Here is a 26853-nt window from a genome sequence, read left to right on the forward strand (position 1 = left end):
CAGGTACTACAGAGTACCGGACTCTCTCAAATTCCTTTTCACAAATCCTGCTGCTGACCCAGAGATCATTTCCCAGGGGCCTAAAGGTATCAAAGCAACTGCAGCTAAGAATCCAACCCCTTCGGACAGGGATTCCAGAGCTTTAGACAGATGGGGTAAGAAAGTATATACCTCTGCAACTTTTGCCGTTAGGGCTTTGAATTGTCAGCTTCATATGCTGAAGTAACAGCATATTATGGAACTTGCTAAGCAAAAAATTGCAGCTTTACAGACTGTGCAGAAAGTAAAGAATTGCAAGAGCTTATGCATTCTGCAAGCCAAGTCAGCAAGCATACATTGCAGTTTGGCTTTGACACCCTAGAAGCATCTTGCAGGGCAGTAGTCACTGGTTCTGTACTGAGAAGGCATGCTTGGCTTAAGGAACAAACCTTGCCAGACCATATCAAATCAAAGTTATTAGACGCTCCTTTGAACAAGGACAATCTGTTTGGCACCAAAGCAAAAGAGGTTCTTAAAAAGAAGGAAGAAAAAGCTAAATCTATGCAGACAGTCAAAGAATTCTTACAAGTGCAGCCTCCTAGATTCAGTAGGCATTGTCCCTCAAAACATTGGTGCTTTCCAGCCCCCTCAAGGCCATCTTAAACTAGACCCAGGGGAAACGGGCCCCCCAGGCTACAGTCTTAGGGTATGCAGAGATTTAAGCAATGGAGTGCCTCCTCCAAAGCAGGGAGTGCTAAGCCACCCCCTCACTGCAAAAATTCACAATGACTTCTCTACTCCACTCCCCGCCTCTGCCCAACTGCTTGTGCCCCTAGGAGGAAAACTTGCCCTTCATGCAAAAAACTAGATGTCCATCACCAAAGACCGATGGGTCCTCAACATTGTATCCCAGGGGTGCAAATTTTACTTCCACACTCTGCCACCCCCAAAAGGATTCCCAGACCTTCTTCCAAACCATTGGGCAGAGGCACAGAACCAAGTTCTATCCCTGCTTTCTGTCAGAGCAATTCAACCTGTTCCTGTGGAACAGATAGGTCAAGGATTCTATTCCAGACTTTTCCTGTTACCCAGAAAAGAGGGCTCTTGGCACCCAATCCTAGATCTTTCAATTCTCAACACCTTCCTGGTGGTACCAAAATTCAAAATGCTCACCCTGCAGCAGCTTCTACCTATGCTAGCCAAAGATGCCTGGTTAGTTACCCTAGACATAAAAGAAGCCTATCTGCACATCCCTATAAGGAGTCATGCAGGAAATATCTACGTTTCAGGGTCGGAGCTATGCATTATCAATTTTCTGCACTTCCCTTTGGCTTATCCACTGCTCCCAGAGTATTCACAAAATGCTTGGCTCCAGCCATTGCTTACTGCAGGCAGAGAAATATCCACATTTACCCATACTTGGACAACTGCGTGATTCAGGTGGACAGTCAGGAAATGCTGTTGCAGCATCTGACATTTGTAAACCTTCTCACATCCCTGGGGTACACCATCAACGAAAATTAGTCCCCGGTCAGCAGATTGTATTCCTGGGAGCAAGCTTGAACACAGCATCCCAGATGGCGCTTCAGAAAAACAAGCCTATCTGACAAGACTATTTTACTCAAATGGCCACCAGAACCCAGCTATCCGCAAGGAAAATCCTGCAAGCCCTAGGGTGCATGGCCTCATGCATCCTACTAATTCCATATGCCAGACTGCATATGAGGAAACTTCAGTGGTACTTAAAAAGTCTTTGGTGCCAACATTCTTAGGACCTGGAAACCGTCATTCCTATCATACCCTAAGGAAAGAGTTTCTTTGGTGGGCAGCAGCAGCATGCAACCACAACAAGGGACTGCCCTTTACTCAACCCCACGCCGCCCAGACCCTAACCACAGACGCATCAGGTTGCCTGGGGAGCACACATGGATGGCAAATGCATTCAGAGCCACTGGAGCTCAAGTCACATTCATCTGCACATCAACCAAAAACAGATGCTAGCTGTGCAGCACGCTCTGACAGCTTTCAGATCCCTACTCTCACCAGGACACCTGCTAATAAAAACAAACAACACCACAATTATGTGGTACATCAACAAGCAGGAGGGGAACCCACTCTTACCCACTCTGCAGGCTAGCCATGGACCTGTGGAACACTGCCTTGGACATGCAAATCCATCTGCAAGCTCAATTCCTGCCAGGCAAACAAAACTCACTGGCAAATGACCTAAGCAGAAATCTCCTCAACCCACAAGAGTGGCAATTAGAGCCCAGCACCTTCAACCTTCTGATTCAGAAATGGGGGACCCCAGAGGTGGATCTCTTTGCCTCCCCCTGCAACCACCAGCTCAGCAAATTCTGCACCAGGAATCCTCACAGCAGGGCCTGGAAAGTGGATGCCCTATCTTTTCAGTGGGTAAATCTCTCAATCTATGCCTTTCCCCCACTGCCCCTTCTCTCAAGAGTATTACTCAAAAGATAAGACAGGACAGACCAAGGACAATTCTGATTGCCCCAGACTGCCAGCACTAGTACCCACTCCTGTGCAGCCTGTCACCAGTGCCACCCTGGCACCTACACCAGAACCCAGCTCTGCTCTCTCAGAAGGAGGGACAGATTTTGCATCCCCAACTGCAAACCCTAAATCTTGCAGCCAGGCTTATTCCTTGAATTCTTCCCCAGCAACCCTAAGCAAGCAGGTGCTAGACGTCATTCTTGAAGCCAGAAAACCCAGTACAAGAAAGTCCTATGCTGATAAGTGGAAAATGCATTGCTCCTGGATTCAATCTGAAGGAGAGGACACAACTCTGCCCTCCCTGCCTCTAATCCTGGATTACTTAGCAGATTTACTGTACAAAGGCCTGTCCTTCTCCTCCATTAAGATAACATGCCTCAGCCATTTCGGCTCATTACAACACTGAAGCCACCTCTCTTCTCGCACCTTCTTATCAAACAGTTCCTGAGAGGGGCAAACAACTTAAGGCCATCAAGGAGAGCACCCACCCCTGCTTGGGACGCTTCCCTCCTTTGAACCTGCAGCATCAGCAGAGTTAAAATTCCTCTTTTGGAAAACAGCCTTGCTTCTGGCCATCATTTCAGCTAGAAGAGTGTCTTTAGCTACAAGCACTTATGGCTGTGGAACCCTTCATTATTTTCCATGCTGACAGGTTTTCCCTCAGGACTAACCCTTCCTTTATGTCTAAAGTGGTGTCCAGTGCGGCTCTCAACCAATCCATCCATTTGCCAACCTTCCTCCCTAATCCTCAAAATAAAGGGGAAGGGATCCTGCACTCCTTGGACGTGCACAGACAGCTCAGATTCTACCTGGATAGGACTAAGCCCTTCAGAAAATCTGACCAGTTACTAGTCAGCTTTGCAAAAGGGGCAGAGGGCAAGGATGTCTCAAGGTCATTTACACCCACATGGACTATGACAGAGTCATACTGGTACTTGTGGTCCAATGAACTGAGTGCATCCATAATGTGGTGGATTCTAGCTCCTGACAAACAGTTGTCCGTGACTTTCTCCTTACTCATCGTGGTGAGAGGGACATCAGTGTGTCTCATGATTGAGTCTCCAATGGCCAGAATGTTGGATTCTATAGTGGCTTGCCTTATGGGCTTAGAAGTAGAGGCTCCATGAGATGTGGCTGTATGTGTTGATGTGGGTGTTGTTTTGAAAGAGTACATTTGGTGCTTCTGAGGATATTTTTGTGTGTACTTCATCTAGGAGGTCTTTGAGGTTTAGGAAGGTTCAGCATATGTGGGATCTATATGTTTGGGCTGAATTGTGTGAGATGGGTGCAGCGTGTGTACTACAGACAACCTAATCGACATTAGGAATATGCTTGTGTGAGAGCTTTGCCTCCAGTGACATTGTGTAAATACATCTCGCATACTGTATCCGTTTGTTTGAGAATTAACTGGTTATCAGTAAACATGAGGCCATTTCTACATTGCCTGAGGATGCCCATATCCATCAAGCTGATAACGGAGATAGTGGAAGAGGTCATATCCATGGCAAGAAACTTGATTTTATTGATTAGAGAGTTGGAATGTGAATATAAAGCAGTGATCGGAGTACCCGGTTTGCAACTTTGTGGACAGTGCTTGTCATTGCAAACTGGCTGACCTGTGTGCAACTAAGTATTGGTGAAATTTCAGTCATGCTTTTACAGGAAAATTGTCAATCAGGGTGTCTGTTTGTGTACAGGGCACTGCCAAACACTTGAGGGGAAACTAATAAGTAGACCCTGAACAGTTAAGGATAAAGTATTTAGGCAGATATTCTGAAGTTAGAAACAAATCAAACAGTACTTACTGAAAACAAAGAATTAGCTTGTTAAGAGTGATGAAAAGAGGGGAGTCACATAAATGGCTATTGCCTGGCTACTGCTAGTGGTGGTCTCACCACAAATTCACTCTGCTAGGATATAAACCTCCTTTGCTGCTTCTGTCACCAGAAGCAAAACAATAGCAACAGTCCCAAGATGAGAAGCAGGCTATGGGCTGTTTGGTGATCCACAGTCTTGTCCCGGATGATGCAAGGGTCTGTAGGCTTGTCCTAGCCTTTTCCTGATAGTTGCCTTGAATAACAACCAGACCACTGAGCAGCATCAAACACAAACACTCATTGCCCAATCAACAGCAGTCTGGAATCAGTGCACTCTGCTGTTTGTCACCATTTCTGTTTTTTAACGTAAATCATCTAGGTTCACTAGTCTGGCACAGGAATAGCACAGAGTGCTTACACTTGCCTCTAGTGGCAATGCAGAACAGGAATAAGAAAACAGAGTGAAAAATAGCGTGGATATATAAACCTACCTTTAACATCTTGTAATTGTTCTCTAGGCCACATGCAATGATCTTATTCAGCTGAGTTGCAGCCTATCAGTTTTAGCTAATTTCTGTGTGACCCCCCTTCAGCGGCTAGGTTAGATGATGTTGCTAGAAATTAGACCATTATGGATTTTTAGAACCAGATTTATTTAACTATAAGAAAACATTACAACCACTTACCATAACAATGTTTGCAATCAAAGTGAAACAGCATATACAGACATTTAACTGCATTTACTTTTTCCTGTCCCTCCTCACTATTAGTTTTCCTGCAGTGCTATTAGTCAGCTCTTTTAAGTGTGAGCTCACAATTAAGTATCATTTTTGTTTCATCATGTGTATACAAAATATTAGCTTCAGTTGATGTGTCTGTTTGAAATGTCCAATTTGTCCATTGATTTACACGTTTTGGTTTAATTTCTGATTGCCTGCCAGCCATTGCAGAACACCTAGCTCATTGTTTGGATTTGCAGAATCTTTGGTGGGTTTGAGCTTTTGCTTCCATTTGTCTGTTGGTGCTTTCTCTAAAATCAACAGGTTCAGCAGTGGCAGATCAAACCTTTTTAAAGAGCCTGTTTTTAGTTCCACCTTGGAAATATGTGAAAGGTGTTAGGACCACATGTTCAAGCCAAAGTTGATCACAGGTTTCTTGAAGCCTGAAAGAAAATGTGATGCCAGTCTTCTAACTTGACCTTTTGCATTTCTAACTACATGGGTTCACTGCTGGGTAGATTCTAAATAGGCAAACCAAAGAAAAGCTAGCAGTAAAGGTGGAAACCTATAGTTTAATACATTTAGTAAAAGATCACATAACAAGGTAGAGGGTAATAAGCTCAACGTCCTGCCCCAAACCGGTTTCGGCTGTAATAGTCTTCTTCAGTGAGTAAACATGAGCAAACCAGAAATTTTATATATATATATATATATATATATATATATATATATATATATATATATATATAGAGTACATGAAAGTTCATTGGTGCATTCATAATTGGTCATTAAGCCCAGGTGGAAACAAAGCTCCTAACTTAATAATCCATTTACGTTCCTTAAAATTAAGTATATAGTGCCATCCTGATTTGTCCCTACATTTACCCACAATACAATCTATAACAGTGAAATAAAAAGATGCAGTATTGTGTTTGCACACGTTTGTACAAAGCATTTGAATATGTTATGTATGAAGCTAGCCTATAGGTGGCATAAATGTTATTTTCTTGATGTGTAATTCATGCATAACTAATGTACAGTTTAGCTAGTATTGTACTTAACTAATTTTGACTTTGGGATTTCATTTTCATATATACAGCTATTCATTGAGGCATTATTTGTTAGTTTAATGATTAGTATAATCATTTTTCATATTATGTTTTATATGAATGGCTTTTGTTTCAGATCGATTTGGGTTGAACAAATGACTCTCTTTTCTCTTGGGGACTAGTTTATCATTCCACCACTTTATTATTCAACTACTATATGTGTTGAAACGTATTACTCATGTTTTGGGTCGGCCTTGTTGCATTATATTTTTTGTTTTTTTGATTATTCATAGGGATTGTCATTTTGCCCACAAGAGTTTATACAGTTAATATAGCTAGAGTAACACACACCATTTATTGGTTGATTAGTTTAGACACTATCTTTGGGTCCATCATATGAATATGGTCATTGTACTTCGAGTGTTGTTGCCTCATTTAGTGGACATTTTTTGACTGCGCTCATTGGGTCAGACTTGTGCTTAGTAGTTCTTGGTTATGGTGATACGCAGCATTGTGGGTTTTCTTAGGGAAATTTTAAAATTCCCACAGGGGCTAGCTATAGTATCACTGTTATTCTGTCGATGGGGAGTTATTCCCTATTTCTTGTTCTTTAGGATATTGCACGTGTTGGGGTTGATATCTTAAATCACTCAACGTTTCACCTATATGGTGGTTTTTGTCTGTGTTGTAATTTCTACCCATTGTGATGCGCAACATTGTGATTTTTATGTTTTATTCATGTTATATCACAAGGGCTAGTCATTGTATCATTGGGGCTTAAAGGGATCAAGCTCTTTTTTGTGCTTTGGGGTCTATTTATGCCTCAGCATATATAACAATGAAAGCAATCTGCACACTATTATGCCCTGTTTAATTGACAGAACATAAGCATTATGTTACTATTTGGGACCTATTATTGTGTCTAAACTATATATACATATTTCTTTAAACAGGTGGTTTTGATTGGAGATTTTGATCTCATTACTGCTGGCACAATTGACTAGTTCCTTAGCATTGTTTATTACATTTATATATATTCCTTGCAACATGGCCTTGACTCCACTTATTAAAGGTTTGGCCTCGATCATGAATTATTTGGCCATTTTTGCTCTAGGTTTATCTGTTGTGGATAATCATTCCAAGGGGGTGACTCAGGACCTGGATATGCAATGTGAAACTATGTTTTTTAAGTTGGGTAAAAGCATGAAGGGTCTCCGGACCAATGTTTGGCATTTACGCTTGTTCAAGGCTTATCAGCTTAAAAAGATTATACCACGGGGTCTTAGGGTGAAGGTACAGCCCCTGGTACACAACATTGATGAACAGTTAACTGATGAATGGACGCAGATTCAACAATCTGCATCCATGGGATTTGTGGATGCTTTAGCTGTTTTTTATGAACGGGTTGTCAAGGGATTCAGGAGGTGGAACCACTTTGCATGGAGGTCAATAAATTTGAGTCAAGCGGGTCTTTTTCCCATCTGGTTAAGATTATGAAAGAAGCAAACCATTTGATATGCCTAGGAATGTCACTTTCAGGCTTCCGAGCAATAAATCCTCAACCCCCAAGAGAAAAAGACCCAAATCTATTTTGAAACAAAATTCAGTCATTAAGTTACACATCGGGGGATGAGACATCTTCTAATACTGAAGGGGAGGATAACCACACAGATGCCTCACTTGATCCCAAAAGGAGTTTGTCACACCCTTTGGGTTCAGGTACAGATGAGGGGGGAGGAAGCACAAGAAATGCCAAACAGGTAGAGGGTTTGGCGGGTATGTTACAACTGATGATCGAACACTAGTTGACTGTATGAATGTACACAACATTTCCTCTGTACACCTCTCCGATTTGCAAATTAAAGTTTTAAACAAAGGCCTTAATTTTGTCCCCGGCTTTTTTGTTCCAGAATGTACCTTAGCACAGGATGTGGTCAATTTCTGTTGTTTGCTTAATCTTAAATTGTTTTTTGAAAATGATACCACTCAGGAAGTTCTAGACTGTAGATTCAAAAGGTCTACTTTTGCTCCACCTATGTCACATAATAGTGTCCTAAAAGATTTACATTGTAACCTCAGGGAATTTCAGGATTCTTATAACAATCTTTCCGAGGAGGAGGTACAATGTATAGAGGATCTTAAGAATAACAAGGAGAATATCATTCTACCAGCAGACAAGGGTGGTGTGATAGTGGTTCAGGATTGGGTCAGTTACAATGAAGAAGCATTAAGACAATTTGGTGATAACAGATATTATATGGCTATGTCATTGGATATAACTAATCATTTTAAGACCAAGATTGATTCTTTTTTTTACTCAAGCCAAGGAAGAGGGCATCATTACTGATTCTGTTCGACATCAGTTGTTGGTTTCATCCCCTAATAAACAGTATTTTTACTTACTACCCAAAATACATAAGGATGCTAGATGCCCTCCTGGTAGACCAATAGTATCAGGGCGGGGATCCATCACTGAACCACTTTCTGAATACTTAACACATTATCTCAAACCACTACTATCTGTGGTGCAGGCCAGAATTCAGGATACAACTCAGTTTTTGGATATTATATCTAACATGCAATTGGAGTCTCATTGGCTTATGTGTACCCTAGATGTAACCTATCTCTATACGAATATTCCCCACTGGGCAGGTTTGCTGGCTTTGGAATTTTGGTTGGGAAGATCTAGTTTATACCAACCAGGCTTTAATACTTTTTTAGTGTGCCTGGCTGAATATGTTCTTACTAGTAGTGTATTGTACTTCCAGGACCAATGTTTTTGGCAGGTTAAGGTTACAGCAATGGGTGCCTCTTTTGCACCCATCTTTGCTGACCTATTTATGGCCTACATTGCGGAGATTATAATCTATGACTCTAGTCATAATTTATATATTGATGAAATAGATATTTGAAAGCGATATCTGGATGATTGTTGGGTGGTGTGGAGGTCAGATGAAACATACTTACATGACTTTATTGGCTGTCTTAATGACAACAAATGGGGAATTGAATTTAAACTGAATTTTCATAAATCAAAAATTGTTTTCCTTGACGTTGAAGTTAGCAGGAGTCCTGATACCTTAGCCACACGAGTTTTCAGGAAATTCCCTGAGTATAACTCACTTTTGCATGCCACTAGCTTCCACCCCCGACATATCATCAGGAATAACCCCAAATCACAATTCCTCAGGATAGAAAGGATTTGTTCAAGCCAGCAAACATTTGAAGATACTAGGGATGATTTGATACAAAGTTTTCGTGAGAGAGGTTACCCGTCTGGTACAATTAGCACAGCTTGTCACCGGGCTACCACTTAAGACAGAACCAAGCTTTTACAATACAAGGACAGACCAAGAGGTTTTTCTAATCCTTTGGTTCGCCTGGTGACCACATATGGACACAATACACGGGGGTTTACGAATATAGTTAATAGACATTGGAACATTCTTATGGCCGAGGAGAGATTACACCCTTTTTTGGGTGATAGATGCTCTTTTTCATTCAGGAGAGGATGCACATTGGGTTCCCTCTTTAGCCATTATAAGAGGATGTGACCTAGTTCTATGGTTCCTACTCAGTGTACACTCACAGGTGGCCCACTGATAGGCTGCATGCCATGTGGTCATTGTACTCATTGCACTAGGGTTCAGAAAACGAGGGAATTCAGTAGCCACAACACATCAGTGGTTTTCAACATTAACATTTGGGCTAACTGCAGCACAGAATGGGTTGTCTATTTGGTCACTTGTTCATGATCCTCATTCTATGTGGGACAAACCTCTAGACCTTTTCATCTCAGGATTGGGGAACATCTTAGTGACATTAGGAACAAACGTCCTACTAATGCTTTGTACAAACGTGTGCAAACACAATACTGCATCTTTTTATTTCACTGTTATAGATTGTATTGTGGGTGAATGCTGCCTATTTCTCTCTTCTTTTTCATCATGTATGTCTGACGTTTGCCCATTCTGTGTTTATATCAGCCTCCATGTTTGTTCTTCTTTTGGCTTTTCCCGGTTAGGGGTCGCCACAGCGGAACTGCGGTCCACTAATGATTGGCAGTAGATTTTTACGGTTCCAAGGTGCCAGCTCAACGCCCAACCTTCAACGAAGGCACGCCCATTTTACACATGTCTCAACCGCTGGGAGGACATGCAGACTCCACACAGAAGGTGCTCCAGCCGAGAATCGAACGGGAGAACCTCTTTCTGAGGCGACCATGATTGCTGCCTTTTTCATCATGCATGTCTGACAGTCTTTTCACTCCTCCTTGATTTTAGCCCTGTGCATTTAATTAATCAAATTTGATTTTTTATTTACCTCATTAATTCCAGCTGAGGGCTTTTTTTTTTTTTTGCTACCATTCCATGTCTTTTGATGAACCAACCAGATTATCACCAGTGGGCTTAACTCTCCATGCTCAGGAATACTGTTTTGCCACACATTTCTTTTGATTTCAGAAACAGCTCTTTAATGGTCTTCTTGCCTTTTCATGTAGTCGAACCAGGAATGGACTCAGTGGTATTTCCCATTTGTTTATTTTTAAATTGCTGGCCTTAACTACAGTTCACAGATGAGAATTTTTTTGTGGTGAAAGGGGAGAAGCTCTGCAAACAAAAAGTGCTGCATTACTCCCACCTCAACCAGAAGTCTCACCAGTATGGATTTTTGGTGTCCGCAATGCATCATTGTGAGGAGCTGACAGGTTGTTAGTTAATAGATTACATTTTCTGAATTTCTTGTAGCATGATTTATTCATAGTTGTCAATTTAGTTGAGCTGATGTTCTTTCTACACTGCTAAAACTTTTAGCCTACTTGACCTTGGATTTTGTTTTGCAGTGTACAGGTTTGAAAATGTGTTGAATCAAGAGTCAGCTGACTTCCACTGGTGTCAGTGCTGTAGCTGTAAAGGACAGTAATGATTGCAAAGGAGTAAGCAGAATTATTTTCAGTGTGATTTTTGTCACTTTAGGGAGTTACGCTTACTGATCTGAAAGAGGCTGAGAAGACAGTGGCACGGACTGGGGAAAGCAAGAGTACTACAGAGCAACAGAACCATATAGAAAACCAGAAGGAAATAGAGGACAAAACTACAAATTCTACAGTAGGTAGTTTATAATTCACAGTGCTGATTGGCTTAGTTTAGTGTTTTAAATTCTTGGATCTGTGCTGCATTTTGAAAACGATGCCGTCCAGGCATTTTCTTCCCTTTTCACTAAATTGTTGTAATTTGTTTGCTTAACTGGATTCTTATTTTGGGATATTGTAGATAGTGCAATCTACCTGCATGTTTTTTTTTTTGACGTTACTAAATCATTTAAAAATAATTTACATGATAATCTAACCAGAGCCATTGCTGTCTCGTTTAGTGTCCAGTGCAGTTCCTTAATCCTGGTACCCCTTGACTCCAAGTTGAAGAGCAGGGGTGGAGACCCTGCTTCAGAACTAATCTTTTTGCTTTTAAAACTGCACTGACTGCTTATTGCTCCCAAAGAGCCGAGTCTTCTCTGTCCTAACCATAAAAGCAGCATTGACTTTCACTTTTGCACCATCATTTAGAAAGGTTCCACCAGTGCCAGTCAAGTAGCATCTCCTGATCGCACCCCCAACTCCCTTGCACCTTGTTGACTACTTAGTCTCACTGCAGCTGCACCTCTGCATCTAGCAGAAGTGAAACAGTTTTTCAAGTTTTCATGCCTAATGTTGTCAGATAAGCTGTATTTGATGACTCTGGGGGAGGTAAGGGAGGATAATTATGCATATTGTTTACATACTACTAGCATGTATGAGATGCACATTTGAACGATGTGTCATGATTGTTCTCAAAGTAGCTTTTGTGACTGTAGACTAAAAAGTATGGTGCGTAACAGAATGTAACACTGCTTTTGCACCATTTGAATGAGTTTAGTAGTTGATGATGGTGTTTGATCTTTGTTCAAGTCATTGAGTTTTTGTGCCATTGTATTTGCCATCGGTGCTTTGATGATATGAACTGACTGCTTCATTTCCTCATTAAATCTTTCTAAGAGGAGTCTGTTTTGAGTAATGCGTTGTGTACTCTTCCATTTCTGATGGTGGCATCTAAGTGACTTGAAGTCATCAAGATCAGTTACTCTTTTCTTATGATTGAGGTGTTTTCCAGTTTTCTTTCCAGCATCATTTCTTTTTTTTTTCCTGGAAGAGGTGGGATTTATATATTGTAGTGTGGCTTTGTGCAGAGTTGAAGGGTGTTGTAGTCAGTTTGTATTCCTGAGTAGACCATTTTTCTCCACAAATTTAGCTTTATTTCATCACCACTGTGTGTGAGAGAACCAGATGCTTGATAAGTTGAAAGCGTGTAAAAATGTGCAGATCTCCATTTGCTGCTTTAGCTTTTACTCATATGTCAGGAACTGATGTTTATGTGAGGTCATGTTGGCAACATCCATCAAACCTGAAGTATTGAGTAGCATTTGGATAGAGAGAATGTTACAGAGGCCTGGAGACCTTTGTGGTTGGCCATTGCTTTTGTTTGTGAAGTAACTACAAAGCTGTGTCTTGTTCCAAATAACTTTTTGGAGTTTATATGCAGTCTGGAAAGGAAAAAGATTGTTTTTCCCTTTGCATGATGTGCACTTCTGGTCCTTCATTGTTCATCATCAGGTTTATGCTCTTTTAGTATTGACCTATTGTAAACAGCTGTAAACAGTATAGAAAAGCAGCTGCAGAAATATTCTAGGCTCTTGGCCTCTGAATTGACCCATCCCTCTCATTTTGGAAATGTACGCAACAAATAAAGATGATAGAGAAGGTAGACAGCTGAAAGCCTACTATACTGCATTTAATTGTCTAAGTGCAGAACTCAGGAAGGCATTGGTCATGAAAGTACAGTCGTGTAAAATCTTACCACAACGGTAAATGTTCCTGCCTTTACTGCTGCAATATTCATTACTATATGGGATTCCCTGCCACTGAAGCCCAAACAGTCCTGTCAGTTTACCGGAGACGACTTGTTGCTTATTTGAAAGGTATGCTGAACTGTACTACATCCTTGTATTCACTGCTGCAGTATTCTTTGGCACTCTCCCTTGTGGTAATGCTCGAGGAAACTGGGGAGGGAGAAGGAACACAAGATTTCCCTAAAACGCCATGAAGAACAGCACTAGCAAAACCAGCCGTAGCTCTAGAGATAACATCTAACTTGTGCTTGGTAAAGGTATGCACAGAAGTACAGGTAGTTGCTTCAAGAGGAGTGTTGGTATCTAAGCCCTTGAAAAAAGCACCAAAAGAAGCCATAGCAATAGTAGAATGAGCCTTAACTGAAGAAGGGAAGGCTGTTGCCATGAAAAGTGTAACAAAAGGAAATAGCCTTAGAAATCCAAGAAGAAATGGCTTACTTGGATACAGTAATTCCCAAAGATGTAGGATGAAAAGAAACAACTGATCAGATTTTCGAATAGCTGTAGTCCTATCCAAATAAACCATGAGTTGCCTATGCACATCCAAAGTATACAGCACCCTCTCACTGTCATCACAAAGTTAAGATCCCAGGGAGGAGGAACAGGCTTTCTGGGAGGTTTGATTTTAATGAAGCCAGTAGAGGACCTAGGACTCTTCCACAAAAATAGAGGAAATTCTTTTCAGAGGGAGGCCAGAAAGATCCACTTGAGGAGTACCCCACTGGTGGATAATGTCCAGAAACGCATCTCTGTGAAGCATCTGTTCAAAGGACCGAGTTAAGGACCTGCTCAGTGCATCTGCCACAGTGTTTTCACCGGAAGGGATATAAACTGTCTGAAGAGTCGCTTGATACTTGACAGCAAGATCCCATACCAGAAGTGCCAACCAGCAGAGAAAATAAGAATCCTGTTCCTCTGTTTGTTGATATACCACATCATTGTGGTGTTGTCTGTGAAAACCTTGAAGAGGCCCTGGAGAGAAGAGGATGAGAGGCCTTGAAGAACCAGCAGAAGAGCTCTCATCTCTTTGACATTGATGTGCTGCTTCTGCTGATAAGGCGACCACACCCCCTGTACCTTCAGGGACCAAATGTTGCCCCCATCTCATATTTGAAGCTTCTGTGAACAATTCCTGGGAGGGAAGAGGAGGATGAAAAGGGATCCCTGGATTCAGAGATATTTGCTGAATCCACCAGTAAAGTTCCTGTCTGAGACAAGAAAGAGGAACCATAAAGTCTAGAGGATGTGCATGTTGGAGCGACACTGACTTCAGAAACCACTGAAACTTTCTCATGTGAAGTTTGGCCAGAGGAAGCATCGGAATGGTGTGGATGCCATGAAACTCGGCTCTCAGAAACTCCCTGTCAGTAATGGAAGTCAGTGGAAGAGTGTGAAAGAAAAAATGAGGGTTAAGGCGTTTAGAGGGGCAGTGATGCAAGCATTGGCACCATCTGAATTTTACAACCCAGAAAAACATGATCCTGAGAAGGAGTCAGAGAAGATTTTTTTGAAATGTATAGTGAACCCCAGGCTTTGAACATGGGAAATGACAAAATAAAGATTTTGCAAAAGGGTCTCTGGAGAGGAAACCTGAATCAACAGGTCTAAGTAAGGAAATATTTGGATCCCCTGATGCCTGCAAAATGCAATCACAGGAGTAAGGCATTTGGTGAACACCCTTGGGGCAGTAGAAAGGCCAAAGGGCAAAGCAGAGAACTGAAAATGCCAGGAAGCAACAGAGAAATGCAAAAACTTCCTGAAAAAGGATGGATAGGAATATGGAGATGAGCATACTTGAGATCTAGAAACACCATGTAGGCCTGAGGGAGCAAGAGATGAGACAAAACCTGAAGGGACAACATCTGAAAGGAAGGCACTTTTAAAAAAAGTGTTAAAATGAAAGAGGTCTAGAATAGGTCTTAAAGTGCCCTTTTTTCTTGGCACTAGGAACAGTCTGGAGTAGAAACCTTTCCTCATTTGGAACACAGGCACATCTTGAATAGTACCCCAAATCAAAAGATTTTGAAGAACCTCTGGGAAAAGGGGAAGTTGTTGAAGAGGCTGAGGAATTCCCATAAAAAGAGGATGGGGTTTCCACACCATAAAGTACCCCTAATGAGTGATTGACAGAACCCAAGAATCCTGAGTGATCTGCAGCCAAGCAGGAAGAGAGAGAAAGGTGAAGAGAAAGAGGAATGTGGCTGGGAAGAGATGGGTAGTTGCACAGCACTTGGTTTCCCTGGAAAGGAAGGCTTCAGAGTCGCCTTAGCAGGAGGAGCCTGTTTGCCACTCTTCCTACCTTTAGTAGAAGGACATGATTTCCTAGAAACAAAGGCAGGCTTAACAGGGTAATTTCTCTGATATTTAGGAACAGGAGAAACAAGCACATGTTTTAGCTCCTGTAAGAACTTACCTGTGTCCTAACCAGCAGCAGGTTCCCCAAACAAAAGTTTAGAATCCCAGAGGAGCATCCATCAACTTAGCAGAGGGGTCAGCAGCAAGACATTTATATAGGAAAGAACAGTCCTCAGGCACCCTATAAAACCGGTCAGGCTTCTTGGGAGCAGGGGGTAGAGAATCAGGCACATGATAAGCACTGATAAAATCATCCAGCAAAGCAGCTAAAACAGGAGGAATAGCTGCAGGTCTAAGTAGGCGATTCCAGCTGCAGCAACTCATTGTACCTCTTGTGGGTATCAGAGACCTGAGCAATCCCACTTAAAAAAAAAAAAAAAAAAAATCATCCTAGTGTGTGTCCCCAAAGAAAATTTCCTCAAAGGAACATCTTGGGTAATAGATTCCTCCTCCTCCTCTGACCCAAAGTCCAAAGGAGAAGGAATTTGAGTAGAATAAGTCAGGGATTCTGTATCGGAAATCTGACTCATCCTCAGAAGAATCTTGTTCTCTAGGCCTTTTAAGGGGAGTAGAGGACCAAAGAGGAAGCAGGAAGCGAAACCCCTTGAATTGGTCTTAACAACAGGATACTTAATCTGCAACTGAAAATAAGTCATCAAGCAGGCATAGGTAGTCCCTGGAGATTGAAAATGCATTCGGCTGGCAGAAATGGATGCAGGATAACAGACTGATAGTAAAAAGATCTATTCGGAACTGGTGGCAAAGAAGTTCTGTCTATGGTAGGTCTGAGCATCACCTTTATATGCCCTGTGCTATGGAAGGAGCATTTGAGTGACATTTGGTGTACCTTTTAATTAAGCAACAAGTTATCTTTGGAAAGAACGGCTGGACATTCGGGCTTCTGCGGCAGGGAATCACCTATGGAAATGAATACTGCAACAGTGAATGTAATGACATCATATTAATACCTAAACTGCAATATGGACGGCCAGTTGTTGCACTTAACTCTAGCCAGTATACCTGTCTCATGCAAATTTAACAAAATTTGTGCTTATCATAGTATAACCAACATGACATCCACTGCCCTACACTAAAAATGTCAAATTAACAGCCAGGCCTGGTTTTGAAACCCTGTTATTAACACTTAACATATCACATAACAGATATTGCCTCAACTGAGACATAAACATAAGGACATTTCCAGATTCCCTTTGTAGAAGGGAATCCCTACGTTTACAAAGGTCATAATTTGTACTCATTACAAGGGGAAAAGGCTTTATAAAAGATTTAAGACCTGTACCTGCCAGCTGGAATCACCTACTACCTGATAATAGAAATGAAACTGAGCCTCAGTTTACGACAAGGTTATCTAAGCATCTAAAATGCACTAGTTCTACTTCAGAGATAGTGGGCTGTAATCACATTTGCACTGCCTGCTGCTCATAAGCAGTCTTAATCTTCATAATACAACCTAATAAGTCTTCACATAATCTTCTGTAGAACTTAAGAAACAGGCCAACTGAGCCTAATGTACTGATTTTTTTTTTCAGAAGTATTTTTATATTAGTCAACTGTCTACTCCTTTTTTTCAGTCACTGCATTGTTGTTCCTCTCTGTGCTGTTGTTTATCTGCAGTTGCCACTAAAATGCAGTGTCTTGATCACCTCAGTGATATATTCGTGCTTCTTTGAACTGCTGTGTAGTTCTCCATACTCTGACACTGTTACACCCATGACGCTGAAGACCTAAGCCAGAGACTCCATCAGCCCTTTCTAACTCAGACATGCCCACTGAGGTGTCAGCTTCCATTATATGGCAAATTCCTCCTCAGATGCCCTCTACCAAGACTTCCCTGGAGGCTGGGATGTCATGGGAGGCCTTGACAAATGAGGATTCTGCAGACAAGGGTAAACTACAAATCATATCAGAGGGCCAAGATAGTGTCCTTTATAAACTAGTTAGGGCAGAGATCCCAGGCAAACTGCAGTCGAGGTACATCGGGTATCTGAGCTTGTCACATATAGTACAGGTGGATGCCATGCCAAAAAGAAGCATCAGTAAATTAACCATGTTGCTTCTTTTCATCTTCCTCTGCCCTCTTCTATAGTGAAGGAATGAGTGTATTTCTATTAAGGTTTGTTTAAGGCCATTTTGGCCCTGAAGCCTTCTCCTTCTTAATCCCCTCCCTACTCCTCAAAAGATTGCTGTGGATATATCTTTCTCTGAAGACGAGGAAGCTTCTAATTCTAACCATTCTGTGGCCTACACTTTTCACATCCACTCTCTTGGACAAGTTCGTTATAATAATGAGGATTTCATTTCGCCTGACTCTCCAGCAGGAAAGGCTTCTTTTGGAGGCACTATCTTCAGTATGATTTGTAGGAGTCTAGACAGATCTCAGAGGTACAGAAAGATACTATAGCCTTTTGGAAGTGGTACCTCCTGTACTTGACATTTTTTGGATGCTTTTCAATCTAGTTCATCTGCTCCAGACTCTGACTCTTGCTCCCAAAATGCCAAACAGAATTTATGAAGTCCCTGATTATCTTAAGTTTTTCTTTAAAACTCCTGTGGAAGACCCCTCTCCAGTTACCGTCTTGTCTGATAAGCCTTCTAAACTCCTTCCCAGTGCCAGTGTCCTACCTCAGACAAGGATAGCAGAACTATGAATAGGTGGGGTCGAAAGGTTTATACTTCACCTAGTTAGGTATTCAGGGCTATTAATTACAAAACCCCGATGTCCAAGTACTTCATTTCCATTCTCAATTCCTTAAATAAGATAGTGCTGGATTCACAGCATACTGATTCTAATCAAGGTCATCCTCACTTAGCCAGGCTACACAAGTGGACAGAAGCAGCACTAAATGTAGTTATAGTTTTGTACCAGAGCATCTCCCACAGACATTTTAATCTGCAGGTATGGGTAGTTCCAAAGCCAGCCTATTTCTGAGGACTTCAAAGCAAAAATAATGGATTCCTTTTTAGACAAAAATCTTTTGTTTGGCTCCAAGGCTACCAAATTTTTCAAACCCCTTTAAGAGCAGGGTAAAACCATGAATGATTGCAGACAGCTTCTGTTAATATCTCTACTCCAGGTACCAGAGGAATTATCCAAACAAATCTGCCTCTTGTCATAAGGGACCCTAGGCCTAGGCAAAAACATAGGAAGGCTGCCAAGAAGAGATCCCCAGATGAACCAGAGAGGGATACCCTACCTGGGAGGCCTTCCTTTGGGGACATATGTCTACGTCCTTTTCCACCTTGGTCCCCGAACCATACCCTGCCCCTCTCAAAAAGGCTGGCCCAATCTGTCTCCACCTGAGAAAAGATTACTGCAGACAGATGTGTACTTTCTGTCATTACAAAAAAAAAAGTTATGCCATGTCTTGGATGCAGAGTCCCCCTGTAAATGCCATGCCCCCAGCACTCCGTATAGTCAGATTTGTTTTCTCCGACCCATTTTACAGGAATTATGGGGCAAGGCACACTAGATCCAGTACCAGAAGAGTTTGTGGGAAAAGGGGTTTTACTGCAAACTTTTCCTAGTGTGAAAGAAAGTGCAGTGCAGACCCATACTGGGTCTGTTCTTGTTAAACACCTTTTTAAAAGAGCCAACATTCAAAATGCTTTCACTGCACACACTGCTACCTTTCATTCTGCCCCAGGCTTTTCTAGTGTCCTTAGATCTGAAGGATGCTTACCTCCATGTGTAACAATTTGGAAGCCTTGCAGGAGATTCCTCAGGTGTTGTATCTGTCAACTCACTGTCGGTTTATTACTTTGCCTTCTGGGCTTTCCACAGCCCCAAGAGTTTTCACAAAGTTTCTGGCACCAGTGATTGTCTTCTGCTGAACTCGGGGAGTTTAGACTTTTCCCTATTGAGACGACCTGTTAATCTAAGCTGTGTTGTCACACATTTTCCAACAGCATCTCCAGGTCACCGTACTCCTTTTTTCTATTTCAGTTTGGGTTCATGGTCAAATACAAAAAAAAAAAAAAACATCCTGCAGCCATCTCAGGACCTAGTGTTTCTGGGCTGAAGCCTAGACACAAAAGGATGCAGATCTGTTTACCTCAAATAGAAGGTGCAGAGCCTTACAATACTACTTTCACAAGCTTGCCTCCCTCAGCCAATGAGATCCTAAAGGCTCTGGAGTTCATGGCAGCTATTATCCCAGTGCTCTCCCTAGCCAGACTCCAAATGAGGAAAATCCAGTGGTACCTGAAAACAGCATGGTCTTGGCACTCACCCTTTGGATTCCCCTTTTACCCTGTCTCAGAAGGAAATTATGATGGAAGGATCGGGTGAAACTCAACACTGGGCCTCTCTTCACTCCTCCTGACCTAGTTTAGGAAATAGACACAGAAGCCTTGGATGAGACATGGGAGCTCTGGACAGGCACCCATTGAGTACATGACAGATGGCAGCCAGTGCTACTAGATGAAGGAAATGAGGGCCCTCATACAAGCTCTTCAATTCTGTTAATATCCCTGGAAACCAGGTACCCTACAAGTGTAGCAGTAATATAGTACATAAACAGTCAAGGACGAACCAGATCTTTCCAGTTGTGCAGACTGGCACAAAAAGCCTAAAACTTTGTAACCCAGAAAAAGGTGTTGGGCTGAGACACATGCATCCCATCATAAGACATTGTGTCAGCAGATGCTTTAAGTGTGACCCTCACAAATGTTCCATGAACAGACCGTTTTTACAGGGCATCTTTCATTGTTGAGGGAATCTTAAGATAGATCTGTTTCCTTTAAAGGCCAACAAATGTCTTCCCTGCATCTATAGCATATTGAAAGCTGATATAATCGAACACCTATTAATCGGCACCAAAATGTCGAGTGCAGAAAATAGTGAAAGCTAATATAATTGTAACTATATTAATTGAAGAGTTATACTTGGCCCGAAAGAACCAGCGACGTACTGCGTCTTACATCCGGGAACGCTTTGTAATTAATTAGTAAAGCATATATTAAGGATGTATAACACATAGTACTGTACACCATCTAATAAAAAAGGTATAAACATTTACTCTGTAAATGTTATAATACATACCATGCTTACCCGGAAGTAAACTCTGAATGCGTTATAAATCACGTAAGAAAACAAAACATGTCGTGCGTTACACCACAGCGGTATACAAGCCATGGCTGATGCTTCGCAATTCTGTCCAGGAAAAGTAGGTAACACATATACAACTGTTATCTCACAGAAACATAGGAAAATGTTACAGATAGATGGCTATTTGTATAATTTAGAGGGGACTGTGAAAAGTAAACATTACTGGTGTTGCCAGGTACAAGCTAGTTTCGAAATGTAAAGGCAGGGCTATTAGTGTTAATGTAGCGGATGGTGAACAGTTATTAAAGTCTGTCCCTCACCAACATGCTCCAGATCCAACCGAAGTGGAATGATACACAGCTTGCCATACCTTAAAACAGACCGCACAACATTGTAGGAATACACCAGCATTACTTGATGATGTTATTGCATCTATTTCTGTTGAAATTACTGTGCATTTACCCTCACGTAGATCTATGTTGCAGCAGGTCAATAGGGTGAGGCGTAAACAAATGTTAACCTACCCTATTGCACACACGTCTCTACCTACAGTAGACACCACCGAGTATTGCCTCAAGCAAAGGAAGTTTCATGCAACAACGCATGGTTGACATACACACCATTTCACACTGAGCTAATCGAAGGAAGGACACTGAGCAAACTCGGAACTATAATATATAACATTAAGTATCCTGTTTTTTGCTTATTTTGTTCTTTATTTCTTTATTTATAGCACTTTGTGTACTGTGTATTTTTCTAGCTAGTTTCACTGTGTGTGAGGTATTAACTGGAAATTGTCCACTTTTATTAAGCATCTCTTGGGTTGTTTGTTTCTGATAACTTGTTGCAGTTAAACTCTTTTTCTAGAGGCTCCTTTAGCTGTTTAAAACTTTCATTTAAAGGCTCACTGCTGCTTTTCAGCTGTGAGAAACATTTCTGCAGTTTGTTTCCCACCCTCTCTCCCTGTTGGTATAATGTTTTTATAGTTGGTGGCTTTGCAGTTGCCCGCCCCTAGTGTAAATTTGATCTGGGACCCTCCTCCCAGTCTAGCGTCATTACCTCATTCTACCCAGTACAGGGAGAACATTTGAGAAGGCCAATCAGCTTAGTTTCTGCTACTCCTTTCTCTCTTTCCACTGAAAAAAAAATTTTTTTCTAAGCTTGTTTCCTGCCTTTCCTGTGGGTAGTCTAGCCTGGATAGAGATTTGCTGTGTCCAGGACTATTTGTAGGCTTCTAGGCCCCCAAGCCATTCTGTGTTGGAGGGAAGCCTTCTAGCTTAATTTTCTTTCTTAGAACTAGCCAGTTTTTTGTTTCAGCACTTGTTCAGAACTTATTGTAAGCACTAAATAAGCTACAAATTACTACAGCACTCAACTTTCCTCACTGTCTAGAGGAAAACCGTTTCCAGTACTTAACAAATAAGCACCTATCCAGGCATGTCTAAGGGTCAGGCCCCGGTGTTTTCTCCTGTCTACCTGATGAATCTGGGCATCTTGGGGCAATGCAGTAATTGCCTTATGTACACAGACAACCCTCTCCTCCTACCACCCAACACTACAACCTATGAGAGATGCACTTGTATAGCCAAACTGGAAGCAAAGCTCTCTTCACCCAAGACTGGACTTAGACAGTCAAGAGGAGAAGGTAAACACTTGCACCACACCACACTCAGCACATAGTCCCTCAAAACCTACACCACCAAAACACACTCATAGAAACACAAAACACACACCTACATTCACTGAGGCTCTCGGTAAAAACCTGCCCAAGCAACAGGGACCTCCAAAGCAGAAACACAAGCAACCTCCACCCCCCCAACACAACCCAAATGACATATAGCCCACAAACTCAGTGTGCCACTCAACCACAGCCCATAAGGCATAACAACGTACACAACACTCTAGTCATAGGTGACTCTATAGTCAGGCACACTGATGTTCCACTCACCAGGTTAAGCAAGGAGAAAGTTACTGTCAGCTGCCTGTCGGGTGCCAGGATCCGCCACATAATGCATGCACTCAGGTCACTCCACAACAAGTACAAATATGACTCTGTCATTGTCCATGTTGGTGTGAATGACCTGAGACGTACCTCCTTGGACTACATGAAAAGGGACATGGAGGAGCTGTCCGATCTTGTAGCCCAGGCAGGTATGACCCTAGCCCTGAGTAGCATCCTGCCATCACCCAGAATGATACCACACTACAAGGACAAAATGATTGACTTCAACAATTGGCTAAGCTTCTGGTGTCATTCTAAGGGGATCCAGTATCTGTCTGCCTGGGATGACATGATCGACAAGCCACGATGCTTTGCCAGAGATGGCCTGCACCTGTCACCCCTGGGATTCCGGATACTGGCTAAGGCTCTAGCCACCCCTATAGTGCCTTTTTTAGGCAAGGTTCAAATGACAAATTCACCACCATAAAAGGTACAGGCAAGAAGAATCTGAGGGTATTGCTACTCAATGCTAGAAGTCTAAACCTCAAAATGCACTCTCTCGAGGCACTCCTTAAAATGGAGAACATCGACATCTGTGCAGTGACAGAGACCTGGTTCAAGGCTCCAGAGAGTACCCCTGCATTACCAGGCTATAATTCATACCACACCTTTCGGCCACCTAACCTGGACCGAAACACTAAAGGCGGAGGCGTGTCCATATTCATTAAAGATATCCACACCTCCAGGCTAGTTGCTCAGCATAATGCATCCGAGATTATCTAAGTGCAACTAACTCTGGGCAAGACCGCAATCCAAATTGTAGCTTGCTACAGGTCCCCCCACCATATCCCAGGATTCCCACTCCTCATTTCTTAATACACTGGAAAATATTAGGGTACAACCTAGCACCCTAATAATGGGTGATTTCAACTACCCTACCATTAACTGGGAAAACTACTCTTGTACCAACTCTTGTGCTCACCGTTTTCTGGAATTCATAAATGAAAGTAACATACTCCAAATCCAGCTTCAGACCAGTGACAAGTGGAGTACCACAGGGTTCAGTCCTGGGTCCTCTCCTGTTTGGTATCTACTTCTCTGAAGTACAGGCCAACACAGAAGGTCTTTGGCTAACGAAGTTCGCAGATGACTGCAAACTAGAAGCCATAATCAAAACTCCAAAAGATGTGGACATCCTACAAAAGGGCCTTGCTGAGACAGATGCCTGGTGTCAAAGCCATGGCCTCAAGCTCAATGCTAAAAAGTGCATTGTCATTCCTTTTGGAAAAAACTCGGTACCCATGAACTACCGCATAGGTGGTAGTCTACTTAACACCGAAAGTGTGATAAGAGACCTTGGGACACAGGTGGACAGTAGTCTCTCCTTTGATAATCACATCACCACAGTAGTCAGGAAATCCTTCTATGTGGCACACCTCATCACAAAAGGTTTCTCATCCAGGAAAAAAAGAGGTCATTGTTCCCCTCTACTCGTCACTCATTAGACCCATTATAGAGTACGATGCCCCTTTTGGTATGTACCTCACAAGACATCTACAACAACTGGAAAGGCCACAGAAATACCTCACAAAGAGGATTACCGGCCTCAAAGAGATGCCCTATGCAGACCGTCTCAAAAAACTGCAGCTTTACTCCGTTGCATATCTCCTACTCAGAGGCGGTCTCTGCCTAACACACAAAGCTATGTCAAACCCAGAGCTTTTAGACATGCTCCACTTAAAGAAATCCCAATCCCTACGAGCTACACGCTCTAGGGACCTAAACCTCGTCACCACAATAAACAGAACATGCTGGAGGGATAGATTCCTGTCCCAGAGACTTCCCATACTCTGGAAGAAACTACCTATTTATATCAAACAAAGCTCCTCATTAGCACTCTTCCAAGAAAAATCTTGATGATTGGATGGGAGATAGGAAATTCACCTCGGGGATCACTTCTGTGGCTCTGCTCGACAGTGGCACAGGAAAATAATTTTCTTGTGTGGCGAAAGCCAAGGTACCTTTGGCTAGGCTTATATAGGCCCTAGGGCCAGTAGCCTAGTACCTACCTATGAACCTATAATACGCATGTATTGGTATTTACCATTAAGGAAAATCTGCAGGATTTGTGTGAGTGCTGTATGGTTTATGGATGGGATTTTCCTTACTAAAGCTCGCTTTTGTAGACAACTGTACACAATACATGCCTTCATAACATGTGGTGATACCGGCAAATGTGCACTGCTTATTTACTGTCTAATGACAAAAAAGTCATACAAAGCGTCTAACTATTTGTGGGAGTGTGCATTCAGCTTCTTGACATCGTACAAATTGCAATTGCCTGTTAAATACATCCTTACAGATTTTGAGATGGCATCTATTAAAAGTGTTAAACAAAATTTCAATGATGTTGTAAGCAAAGGTTGTCTTTTTTTACTTTGCCCAAGCTATCTGGCAGAAAGTGCAAGGTTTAGGACTAGCTGCTCTATATGGGACATCTCCGTCATTTCAACTATCAGTTAAGAAGTTAGTTGCGCTAGCATTCCTGGATGAAAGCGAAGTACTTCCTGCATTTCAATAGTTCTGTACAACCTTCCCTATTCAGGGTAAGGAGTTGTTAACGTATTTTACTGATGTGTATGTATTAGGGCGCCCTAGAAAAGTACAAACTAGGGCGATGATGTCACAATTCCATCCTATATTTCCCATTGTGTTTTGGAATATATCCTCTCTTAATGCGTTATCCGTACCTAGGACACAAAACTATGTAGAAGGATGGCACAGACATATACGTTGTCTCTTAGGGAAGCGTATATGTGATATAGCAGCTGTACTTCACGTGTTAGTACATGAGCAAAATAGGGTTAACGAAGTTAGATTGCAGCTAATGGCAGGTTCATCTGTTTCATTGAAGAAAAGAAAGACACTGGAGAAACAGTATAGGATGCAATTGGTGTTAAATAAATGCTCCGAATTCACCACTGAAGGCTTTTTGACAGCTATAGCTATGCTTTTGAAGGTGTAGATCAGTTTATTAAGTCTATGAACGCACCAAGCACAATTGTAAATGTTATTTTCACATTAATTATTTTCATTTCCACTACGTTTTAATGTGTATGGAATAAAATCTACTATTGTGCAAGCCATGTCATTATTTATAGTTTTCTACTGTGGTATGGGTATTTACTATATTAATTTACAGTCACATACATTAGAACAGTAAAATCTATTGTTCACATGCACCGACGCAGGGATTGCGAAGTGGCCAACCAAAACTTTGACATTTTCAGTTACGATTATATTAGCTTTCGATATTTCCTACTCTCGACATTTTGGTGCCGATTATTAGGTGTTCGATTATATCAGCTTTCGATAACATGATATAGACCAGCTTCCCCTGTTCTACACCAGAGACCCTTAAACCTCAGCCTGGAGGACAGATGCTTTTGCATTTCAGTAGACATGGAAGTTCCTCTGTGCTTTCCCCCCACTACCCCTCATTCCAAGGGTTCTCCTAAAGGCCCAAAAAGAAAAAAAACCTGCTAGTGATTCCCTTTTGGCCAAGACTGCAGTAGCTGCCCTTGGCCAGAAGAAAAAGAGGAAGGAAGTACTACAGATGTGCCACATCATGCATGTCTTATCACAAAACAGAAAGGGTTACTGCTTTACCCCAATCTGCAAACCTAACTCTGTGGATGATGGTATTCTAATTCATTATACGTATCATTTTCCTGAAGAAGTCGTTAAGGTACTCCAAGAAGCCAGGAAACCTACAACTCAAATCTTACATAGCCAAATGGAAGAGATTCTCCTGTGGGTGCCATAAGAATGGACAGAACTCCAACTAGTCGTTCTGAAATATGTGTGAGCTCTTTACATACAGGTCTGGCCTATTCTTCCATAAAAGCTTACCTGTCAGCCATCTCTGCTTGTTTACCTCTCACTCTCCCATGTATGTCCAGATCTGATGTCCCTTATTCCATAAAGGGGTCTTTCATTTTAGACCACCAAGAAAACCCATTAGCCCCACTTGAGACCTCAACTTTGTGTTGGAAAAGCTTGCTTACATCCTTTTGAACCAGCATGTTTGGAAAATTCAAATTTTAGATCTCAGAATCTATTCTACTTATGGCCCTCACTTCATTTAGAAAAGTTTATGAAGGACAGGTACTCGCGGCCATTTTTACCTCTTATTTTCACAAACATAGGGTGATTTCAGGGCTAACCTTTCATTCATGCCTAATGTAGGGAATGTCTCTCAGTCAGGCCATAAACCCACCTACCTTCTTTCATCAACCAACAGAATTGGGGAGGAAAGGATACTACAGATGTTCATAGTGTTTCACTGTTGCAGTCATTACACTTGGGTTATCCTGCTGGCAGGCTACCTGCAGTCGGCCTGAATTCCAAAGTCCTGGTCCGGCGTCGGTTGCTGTCGCCTCTTCCCTGACGTCAGTGCGCCAGGGGT

General features: G+C 42.0%; 1 protein-coding gene across 1 annotated transcript in view; it reads left to right on the forward strand.

Moving 5' to 3' along the window:
• PPP1R12C (protein phosphatase 1 regulatory subunit 12C) overlaps nucleotides 1–26853 on the forward strand; it is a gene marked incomplete in the record, with an annotated part of 1670410 nt that overhangs the window by 975993 nt on the left and 667564 nt on the right. Inside the window, 1 exon segment of the mRNA XM_044059211.1 lies at nucleotides 11055–11186. Within this exon segment, the coding sequence (XP_043915146.1) occupies nucleotides 11055–11186 (132 nt within the window).

The sequence above is a fragment of the Protopterus annectens genome, chromosome 17.part0, assembly GCF_019279795.1.
Source record: "Protopterus annectens isolate FY-2018-M chromosome 17.part0, PAN1.0, whole genome shotgun sequence".
Classification (NCBI taxonomy): Eukaryota; Metazoa; Chordata; order Ceratodontiformes; family Protopteridae; genus Protopterus; species Protopterus annectens.